Source organism: Paralichthys olivaceus, chromosome 8 (genome assembly GCF_024713975.1).
Source record: "Paralichthys olivaceus isolate ysfri-2021 chromosome 8, ASM2471397v2, whole genome shotgun sequence".
NCBI classification, from domain to species: domain Eukaryota; kingdom Metazoa; phylum Chordata; class Actinopteri; order Pleuronectiformes; family Paralichthyidae; genus Paralichthys; species Paralichthys olivaceus.
The window spans coordinates 19763805-19774600 of NC_091100.1; the positions used below are offsets into that span (position 1 = coordinate 19763805).

Here is a 10796-nt window from a genome sequence, read left to right on the forward strand (position 1 = left end):
TAAAACATAGGTTTGCGTGATCAGAAATACAAGCATACTGTAGGTTGTCTGGTTTAAGACCAGAGATAAGTTTCAGATCATACTCAACAAGATTATACAACTGCAGTAATAGAAAAAGTTGATATTTAAGGATTACAATAAACCTGTGGTACAGTTTGACTCAACAGGGACCCCTGTGGTCACAAATGGCCATTACAATATACTGTATCAGTACCATTAGTACTAAAAAGCCACAGTGTCAGACAACAGACTGTGACTCAGTTCAGGGGCCTCATCCTTCAGAGGCCACATATGAAGATCCATTGATTACATGGTTGCCCCATTTTGAAGTCTCCATTGCCTCCATCCATTCCCAAGCAACAAAGGATCCAACAGGTGGATCCTCCTCTTGCCAACCTTTCCCAGGATCCAAGCTACAGTAAGTGCAGGGGCTCAAAGCAGCTAATGATGCAACAGTATGTGCGTGACAAGCTAGTGATGCAAATAGGAAATCTTCCATAGACCAGACTGTCTCATTTAGGTTCCACCTTTGCAGTCTATCCATTCCACAAAGGACTTTCCCTTCCCCCTGTATGGTATCCAAAGAGGACACAGCTAACATGCAGTTTAAGTTAGCTAACACTAGACACATTTCTGCTGTATCAGTGAAATCTATAGTATGTTGTATCTACAGTATAATCAGAGTATATTTACCAAGTGCATGCAGCTGTTTTTTTCTTTTGTTCATTTGACGCATGTCAGTCTGTCCCCCTGGGAATATTTACAATGGCCCCACACTTGTGAGCATCACAATCATTCATTAGTGTCGTTATAAATAAGAATTCTGCAGTGTTAAATGCTTTACTATAAGATTGATTCAACAGCTCTAATTCTGCAGCCTGGAATTTACAGTTAGTTTATTTGGCAAGCTCAGTCCCTCAGAGAGAAGTGTAACTTACAAATGAAACACACAGCAGTCGTGACAACACTATATTACTATATACAACAATAAGTTCTGGCTCACACCCAGAATTAGACATGTTCTGAGAAAATGTTAACTGTTTATGAATCAGTGGTATGACATTTTATTTACTTTATGCTTACACAAACACACTCAATACACGTAACACTTATCATGCTTCATTAGTAAAATTATGCATTGATTTCATCTTTATAATTTCTATAATGATCTGTGCATTAAAGACACTCCGGCTGAATTGGATAACATATGTTTTCTAACAGAATTTAAAAATTAAAATCTGAAACTCTGAAATCTGGACTGACTTTTCCCTTCAGACTCTACTGTAATACACCGCCCATTCCTTTTTCTCCACCTCAGGGGTGTGTCCCTTCACATGCCCATTTATTCCTCCATTAGCTTCTCCATTTAGTTTACCATTGTTTTCACCATCTATATGGTCCTTTCTCAGAGCCAGAGCTGGCTTACAGGTGTGCCAGTTCCTCAGAACTTTATTCATATCATCCTGGGCCCTGATACCCAGAAGCCTGTCTTCATCACTTCTCTTTTTGTCCTCGTCATCATCGTCCCCGTCGTTCGTGTATGAGCGTTGGCTGTGGAGGCTGCGCATCTCACCGCTGATGCTTTCAAAGTACTGATGGATGCAGACCTTGGCAAAGCTCTTGGCATGCTCCTTACAGGTCTCGTCGAACATCTTGCGCTCAATGTCAATGTAGTGTGACCAGTACTTGGTCTTGAGGAAGGCGGCCTGGGTAAAGCACGGTCGAATGGCCCGGATCAGGAAGGCCGTGAAGGTCATCATGAGCAGAAACATCCATCCACATACCTGTGAGATGTAGACAGGTGTTAGTCCTGTATATTAGTATAGAAAACCTGCATAAACTGGACTATGTGTTATTCTTGTAGATAGTTAAAGTCAAATAGTCAAACATGTGATGTTAAAAGCATTTCACAGCTTCATAGCTCATTTACAGAATGTATATATCAATGGACATTTATAGACATGTTACTTTATGCCTGTACAATTGCCTTTTGGCTGATCAAAGACCTAAAAGACTGTGGGTGAGTTTTTTTGGATGAATTGAAATAGCTCCCAGTTCTTTGAATATTAAGGCTATAAAAAGCTTATCTATCCCTCTCATAAGCGAACAGGAAAGATTCAGCGAGTGCAAAGTCTAGTGGGGATAAGTAAAATACAGTTTTTGTGGAATAAAGTCAGGACAATTTAATTTTGCTGAGTCATAATTTTCGGTGATGAAGTTGGAAAACTGCTGAATGTGCAGAGGTTTTGCCATACAAACGTATGTGTGTGTGTGTGAGACAAGTAGGGCCATAGGGAGGATTTAAGGTCCCTAACTGTACCGCCTCAAAAAATACCAATACATATTTAATCAATTTAGCTCCAGTTGGTTTTTTTCAATTTCAATTTCTTCATACATTTATTTTATTGTTGTAGGGGGTAGTTTGAAAATACCAGAATCATTCAAACTCCCCCCTGGCTGTGAAAACTCCCACATTCCAAGAAGGAATACCTAGGATATGACATTAGTGTGTTCTGACATTTCTCAAAGCAGAAAGTGGAGGGCACAATACCAGGAGTCTGAAGCTCTTGAGATAATGTATATTATGATTTGGCGCTATATACAAATAAAATAAAATTGAATTGAACTGAAATGAAGCAGGCAATTTGAATCCAGCCATAATTCATTTAATTTCTATTTTTATTTACACCTGTGTTTTTCTTGCTGTGAAAAATGCATGTGGTTCATGCAAAGCAACTCTGTGATTTAGTTCACCATAGGAAGCAAATGTTTAATCCGTCTCCCTGCTCATACAGATTGGTAGTGAAAGGCAGGCTAAGGTTTGCCACTAACACATTTGCATTTGTGTGACCAGGCCCTAAGAATAAAATCTAGCCATGTTGTATGTGACAGTCCGTGTCTTTGATTGACGTTTGTTAGATTGAGAAAAGGTTTGTCTCAGCTGTCCTCTGTTCTCCCTCAGTCAAAAGGTTAGATCAGCTAAGCACCTCTCGCTTTAAAATCCTTTACTGGAAAATTGAGAGAGAAAAAAAATCACCAGTCTACCTGTGATAAGCACTTGATGTATCGCGATGCTGCAACTCTTATTTCATGATGCTCAAACAGGTCTTTGCAGGGAATTCTCGCCAGCAGTTTGATCTTCTCCATCTCTGACAGCTCCGTTATGAAACTATAATTCCCAAACCTGTCAATATCCAGGTTGATGCTGAAAGCACAAAGGAAACTCTTCCCATCCATGAGCGTGACAGACACCCACACTGCAGGTGCTATCAGGGACCTCTGTGTGATAGAACAAAACATGTAGCGGAGGATTGAAGGATCCTTTCTCCGTTTTCCTGCCGGTCTTTTCCATTCCTCAGCGAGCACGGACACGTTGTTGTTCAAAACAAAACCCAACAAGAAGAACCATAAAGGTGGAACGATAAGCAGTCCAATCCCGTAGTTGTAGTTGTATTCTGGCATACAGGGGCAGCTGAATTCAAAGGCAGAGTACATCTGTGCACTAGCCAGTGCCATGATACCACAGATCCCACTCATAAAGGATTCCTGGTTGGACTGGAGGAACTGGAACATCATACGAAACTTATCCATCTTGGGAGATGTGGTGGATATTTGCTTCTGATGGAATTAAAACTGTGGACAGAAGGGCAGTAGAAACTTTTACAAACCTTTAATGCTTTCCAATGATGTTGGAGGGTACTTAACACAAAATTAAACAAATTAAACAAAATAAAAGCAGTAACTGAAGCCTACATTAATCAGACACAGAAAACAAAAACCCTCTGCAGAGAGCTTTCAAAAAGCATCTTCGGACCATTTTTCCAGTACTACGTGATAATTTCTCAATGAGTCATTATTGTTTTTTTTTTCATTTTTAATAAGGCTTCAACACAAGTTATAATGCCATCTGTTAAAGGGTAGGGTATAAATGTTCATATGTAATTTATATAGGGTGGTTATAATCATTTGGTACTCCAATTATAAATGATAATAAGTTGAGTTAATAAGTTAATAGAATAATGTAGTTTGAAATATTCTGTTGGTTCTCAGCCACAACACCTCACTGTTCAATAAATAATTTGGAAACTATTAATTAACCAATGAAAAGGTTTTATTTCTCCTGTATGGACTCTCTGTAAAGTCACCTGATGGGAAAGTGGTACCAGAGTCTCACATGCTTCAATAGTGTGTTGTAGCTACAGATAATTAAAAAAAGTCAAGAATCTACAGGTAATCATCAGACCGAAAAGTAACCTCACTCACACTTACCTATTTTCTTTAGGTGAACAAAAGGCTCGGAAATGTTCACATGATGGGAATATCCACAATAAAAAGATTGCAGTTCTTATCAGGCATTATAGCTGTGACTGAGAGGAGTCTCATGAACTCTGTGGTGATGTTCACAGCCACCTCATCACCTGCCCCTCCCTTCACACGCACCTGTGTTTTGTGTGATGTAACAAAAGATTCAACCTGCACTTTCTCAAATGTAAACACGTCTACAGAGCTCAGACAATCACTTACATAGTTCCCAGTTCTTTCACAATTCACATGAATTATCTTTCTGGCTTCCTCTGATGCATGCAGAGATAGGTAGTAGTGTTAACATGCACTGTAAGTTGCATAAGTTGCATGAACACCGAGGATGCAGTGCTGCTCAGCTGTCGCCATAACGATCCAAACATGCAAAACCATTCAAATATCTGCGGCTTTGGCTGGAAAATGTGGTTGTTGTTTGAGAGGTGAAAGTTGAATCTGTTTCCACTCGATTCATCAGAACCAAATAAATCATGTCACAGTGGCTATCACATGTAAAATAGTCTTTATTACATCTCTGGGATTCTTTTTGTTTACTTCACACAGCAAGTCTAATTCAACTCCACAAACCAGATACAAAACCACAAGAGAATAAAGGATAGGGGTTTATTCTCCCATTCATAGGCAGAGAGCATTTTCTACACTTTATTTGAAAAGTATGCAGCCTAATGCTTGGCCCCTCACATAGTGTCAGTTGCAAACAGGAAGTTCGTGTTATCTGTTTTCATCACTGTATTACACAGGAAAATGTCACAGCAGAGCACATGGGCAGGGTGTGCAGGAAATAAGTCATGAAACAACCTACTGCTGAACAGGAAGAGATCACCGAGCCTGTGGCTTTGCAAGGTTACTCTCTTCCTCCTTTGTACCTCTTCACACATTACTGGAACTTTGCAGCATTAAGGTAATCAACCATTTCTTCTGGTGTGTAGTCTTCTTCTTGTTTAATTAAATATGCTCCGAAGACTGATGTAACATGAAATGAGACCACAAAAAAAGTGAAGTAGATGCTTCCATGCTATCAAGGAAGTAGCTCATCTAGATTTGCATCATCATTAGTATTTTTTAAGTAAATTGTAATATAATTTAAAGTTTTTGTAGTCATTGTTTTTTTATGCATTTCATGAATCGGTGAAGCAGTTTCAAGATCTCTGGAAAGCTTTGTAACAATTCTTTATTCTGTGTGACTTCGACAGTATTGATGATGCAAGACGCTCTGCTGCGAGTGGTTGTCGTGGCTCTTGGTCTCATTCTGTGTCCGAGGGATGACCCTGGATTGCAGGAGGAATGGGATGATATCGTCACAGTGGGTCTGCAAAAGCACAAACAGAAGCTGTCATGGGGAGAGGAGAACCTGGGGGAGGAAATGGCACCTGTCAGAGAGAAAATTGCACAAACTGATGACAAAGGGCCTCTGAATAAGATGGAAAGTGTTGCAAACGAACAAAATCCATCTCACCTACATGTTTCTGACAAACATACAATGTCAGCTGAAGAAGATGTGACTGTCTCCAAACCGGAAGAGGAACATTTGACATCAAAGTCTGATTTAAGTCAGCCACAAAAATCCAGAAGTGAACCGGAGATTTCTCTGATGACTTCACAAACTGAACACGAGCAACAGGAAAACCTGCTGTTGGACATTAGGACTAAACAGGGAGAAGACATTAAGATTGGTGCCTCTTTTAGAGACCCAGTCCCACCACAAGGTCAACAAGACAAGCCTGACAAGACAGAAGTGTCTCTGTCAGAGGTCCACACCCAGATGTCCGAAAACGAAACCTCAGAGAAGGCGATGCCTGACTGGCAGGAGGATTACCTCTGGTACATATGGAATACATTCTCCATTATTTCCATCATTCGCTTCTTCAGGAAATACCTGAGAAAAAACTCAATGACACAAAATGAATCCAGGACTTTCTCTGCGCCGTGCATCACTGGTGAAGTGCCACTGCCCGACAGCAACACGCTGCAGTATTTTCACTCTGAATATGTTCAAGCCTCATCCAAGAACAAGTGGAGGGAGGGAGAGTTTTTAGAGGGGTTTGCAAATATCATGGTGGAGGCCATGAGGGTGGTCTGTGAGAGGGATGGAGGCTTGGTGATTGAGGACTGCCAGTTGTTGGATTCACGGGATATAATTGTTCCCTTAGCTCCATCTGAGCCGTATGGTTTTCAGTGCCTGCTCCTGAATCACCAGGTGAGTGACCTGCTGCCAGAGATGCAAGTCTGTGGTCAAATAAAACTGGTAGAGAACAAGAAAATCCAAAATGACTGCCCCTGCCACTCCTCTGGTGCAGATGATATGGTTTGCCTGCTGCATTGTGAGAATGAGAAAGTAGAGAGAAAAACTACTGATGTTTGTGAGCACCCTCTTTGCTTGAAGAACACCCCTTTCCTGTCAAAATCTCTGGTTACCAGATGGTTCCAGAGCACGATCAAACAAGCATGGGCTCAGATTTCACACAAGTATGATTTTGAACTCAGCATTCGCTACATTGATGCTCCAGGTGCTCTGGTTGTTAGATTCAGATCAGGGAAAAAGCTCTGCTTCAGTATGAATCCTGTTGTTAAATTCAACACTGATGCTCATTTTTACATTACACATTACTCCCCAAGCAATTTGGACACGGTGTGGACGCTCTCCCTGACACTCTATGAAGACCATCTCTTACAATGCCTCTCCAAACAGCTGCCTGAAAACTCATGCCACATTCAAACTCTGGAAATTGCACATTTCCTTCACAAGCAACAGACTGCCTTGTCAGGAGGTTGTGCACTCAAGGATTTTCATTTCAAAACTGTGCTTTTTCATATGCTTCTGACCAAAGACCCATCACAGTGGAAACCAAGCCATGTGGCTTCCAGGCTACAAGACCTGTTGCACTACATGGAGGAAAGCCTGGAGAAAAAGCTTCTGCACCATGTCATCATTGGAAACCCAGCAACTCAGAAGATTATGCAGCTTCCTGCAGAGTTCACCCAAGTAAAGCCAGTAAATCTCTTCTATCCCCTTGTGGTACAAAACTGCATCTACAGAAATACTGTGATGCATTTTCAGGAAATGCTTAGAAACACACACATGCTGATCAATGATTATGTTGGTGTGTTTACAGGACAGTCTGAGAGAAACCCAGTTCTAAAGACTTAAGTGTACAGTTGAAATTAGGGTTTGTCTCTTCACCCCCAGAAAAATGAATATGCACATCAAGCCAGAGAAATGTCAAATACATTAGAAATCCATTTATTTTTTTAAAAGTTAACATTTCCACACTAATTTTCATAATCATCCTCCCAGTAGTTGAGGAAGTCTGCGTGCTCTGCCATGTCCTCCAAACCGAGTGAGTCAGCATCAGTCGATCTCATCCGAGGTTCAATGTCCACATGGTCATCCTCGTCACTCAAGTCGACCTTCCAAGAGGCGCTGGAGATGGTCTTCTTGGAAGCTGTTGAAATAGATCAAAAATTGTTTTAATCAAATATCTCAAATTTGTGGAAGATCAGCTTCTTAGTCATTTGGGATAAGTATGTGTAAATGGTTTTAAAGTAACTTCCTGTGACGTATAACACAGAGGTGGAAACTTACCCCTGGGCTGTGCTGTGGGGCAAGTAGACTCACAGCAGGTGCACACAGAGTCATCACCATAAAGCTCCTTCCACCTAAACAATTAAGAGTTATATTAAGTCTTCAAACATCACCTGAAAAGTTTGAAAATACACAGAACTGAAACCAACCACAGATGGCAACACTCAAAATACAATCAAGTTGTCAAGGCAGTCAAGCTCACATAAAATGGTCTTTACTACTGCCACCTGTGGGTGCCCAACAACTTACTTCTTGGTTGCTGGATCATAATTGCAAGCCTTAGAACTTGGAGATGGAGTAGATTTCCCCATAGAGACCTCACAGTGCATGTAGAGTTGCTGAAAGACATTGGATTTGAGTTTTAAAAGACTTGGACACTATGACAGTGCAGAGCTAGCACCTTTAATGACATACCTGTGACGTGGAGGTAGTGGACACCTGGTCCTTGAATACGAAGGCTCCCACTTGGAATTTCTGGGACACCTTTGAGGAGCCGCTGAGGAACTTCGACTGCAATGCCAGCTTGCTGTCAACCATACAGCTGCAAGTGTGAGAGAACGTGTATATTATTCTTGAACAAGGTAAAAGTATTTTATATTATTTTTTCCTGCAACCATTTTAAGTCTAACCCTTGGTTGTCGATGACTGTATATTTGGGGTTAGAGTCAGGGTATTGGTTGGCAGTCATGAAGCACTTGTTGATGTACATCCTTGGATCTCCAGAAGTTGCAGTGGCATCAGCCTTCTTTGCTTCAAAGAACATTGGCTGACCCAAGGTGTAGGTTTTGCTGCCAGTGAGTTCATTTCCTGAAGCTGAAACAAAGAAGTCACTTGAGGAAGCATATTTACAATTTAATGAGTGAAAATACTTGATAAATGCCTAGTAGTGTTGAATGCTAGTGCTTAGGACAGCTTCAAATGCTTAACAGATCCCTCTGTAACAGCTTGAAAGACCAAATAAATGCATGAACCAACAAGTTTTCTCCAGCTATCAATCATGTTTTTATTAATTTCTGCATCAGTCACTGTATTCAGCTCAAAGGAAGCTGAAGAGGTCCCATTAAAAGTTCCCACCTCATACAGAGGTTATTGGTGTGAGAAACCAAATTAGACAAGGTGTAACTACACCCCAAATCTCCTGCCTTTTGTCCACATTTGGATTTTTACCCTGTGTGTCCAGAAAGCTTCCACATGTAGTCTGGGCTGGAGAAACTAGTTACATCTACCTGGTAATGCAAACACATTTAGGAATCAATTCAAAAAACAACCCCAAAACATACCATCTTGCGCAGCAAGTACAACACTTTGTTTTGGTGTAAGTGCTTTGAAAACTGTGCCACCTTGAAGTTGAGGATGGATGCCGACTTTGTAAGCATGAAAAAGCCTGCAACAGTCAAGCGAAAATTTGTGTAAAGTTAGAAAAGCACAGCAATCTGAGTCTTGCTAAAGTCTAAATTTAACATGAAATGCATGTAGGTGATCAAAAAACTGTTATAAAGTCAAAGTCATACCTTGGATATTTACACTGCAGAGGGATATTATATGGAATTTCCCTTAAAACCTGACCAGATGGCTTGTAGCTGAGCACATTGCTGAAGGACAGATAATCTGTCTTACTCTGAAACACATTTGAGTTTGTCACAATGAAGCAGAAATATATATTAAAAGTGAACACAAAGAGAAAACACCTTCACCAACCTCTTTTTTGTATCCACAGTCAGTTTTCAGAGGGTACAGGAAATAGTAGTGGTCTTTGGTGCCTTGATTAACAGGACAGGAACCTAACCTCAAATCTTTGTAAGCATCCCTGCTCCTAAAATTCTCACGTAGAACTCTCACATAAATTCTGTCAACATGACAAAGGAGTTCAACCAAATTTTTTCTGGCTGTTGTTCCGGTTGATGTTGTTCCAGTTGATCCTCCAGTTGCTGTATCAGTAGAGGGAACCAATAAGATTTCCTTGGCCCACTCAGGGAGGGGTCTGACACCCTTTTCTGGCTTGAACGCCTCTTTCGAGTACTTGGACATGGAGATGCGCTTGTACTCAGGAAAGGTGTTAATGTTGGGTATTGAGGATCCACTGCCTGTAGAACTCCTCCAGTAACCGGGTACAGGAGCCACACCCATGTCTTCATCCATCATTGTCGCCATTCTGTCCCACTCGGCTTCAGGGTCTTGCACGAAAGGACCACGACCAGTTCTAAACTGGTAACTATAGGCAGAACAAAAGAGCAGCAACAGAAGCCCAGCGTGCTTCATCTCCATCTTCTCTCCTGCAGCTGCTTCCCCACTGAGACTGAACCTCCGCCTGAACAGGTTGAGCATGGTGGTGGAGTTTCAAGTGGCTTTTGTGTGCTGCAATCAAGAGAGGGCCCACAGCTGCTGCCAATGCCAGTCAGGAACAACCAATGAGAGGAGACCAATGATTAGCTACCTTAACAAGCCACACATTTCTCTTAATCTGTCATTCACCTCTGTGGCCTTGTAAAGCACACTCAGCTATCAGTTTATTAGGCACATAACTGATAACGCAGCATCCCTGCAATAAATCCTTCGCTCATGATAGCAATAATTTTCTGTATTTATTGAAAGTGTTACAAAGAGTTGTCAATTTTGGAGGCTGCAATTGAACTGCACTGCGTCAGTAGAAGAGGTGTGTGTGTATTGTTTAGCGTACCCTCATCCTTGATTTGGATGGAGTGTACAAAGCAATCGGAAGCCCTGTCAACCTAAAACTGTGAAGCTCAACAACAGCACAGACTGTTATAACCCAACCAACACAAAGGCAGGGGTGATCGCAGAACTGTTGTGTTAGGCTGCATTAGTTTTAGAGAGCTGTTCCTAATCAACTTGTATCTGAGAGTAAATCATAATGTGACATTCCAATTCAATA

At 41.2% G+C, this 10796-nt stretch overlaps 3 protein-coding genes across 3 annotated transcripts; 1 reads left to right on the forward strand and 2 right to left on the reverse strand.

Annotated features, from left to right (window-relative positions):
• Nucleotides 1-879: 879 nt before the first annotated feature.
• Nucleotides 880-4449, reverse strand: calhm1b (calcium homeostasis modulator 1b). The gene is made up of 3 exons (XM_020084032.2): nt 4270-4449; nt 3046-3633; nt 880-1784 (listed from the first exon to the last, which is right to left on the reverse strand). Exons 2-3 carry the CDS (start codon nt 3589-3591, stop codon nt 1272-1274), a joined length of 1059 nt encoding a protein of 352 aa, XP_019939591.2. The 5' UTR covers nt 3592-3633; nt 4270-4449; the 3' UTR covers nt 880-1271.
• A 612-nt stretch (nt 4450-5061) lies between these two features.
• On the forward strand, nt 5062-8880 carry LOC109627281 (inositol 1,4,5-trisphosphate receptor-interacting protein). The gene is made up of 2 exons (XM_020083765.2): nt 5062-5221; nt 5514-8880. The coding sequence occupies exon 2, from the start codon at nt 5519-5521 to the stop codon at nt 7466-7468; it is 1950 nt and encodes a 649-aa protein (XP_019939324.2). The 5' UTR covers nt 5062-5221; nt 5514-5518; the 3' UTR covers nt 7469-8880.
• Nucleotides 7546-10616, reverse strand: zp3c (zona pellucida glycoprotein 3c). Its single transcript, XM_020083766.2, has 8 exons — nt 9602-10616; nt 9415-9521; nt 9184-9287; nt 8533-8716; nt 8318-8444; nt 8153-8241; nt 7904-7977; nt 7546-7763 (listed from the first exon to the last, which is right to left on the reverse strand). The coding sequence occupies exons 1-8, from the start codon at nt 10226-10228 to the stop codon at nt 7591-7593; spliced, it is 1485 nt and encodes a 494-aa protein (XP_019939325.2). The 5' UTR covers nt 10229-10616; the 3' UTR covers nt 7546-7590.
• Between the last annotated feature and the right edge of the window lie 180 nt (nt 10617-10796).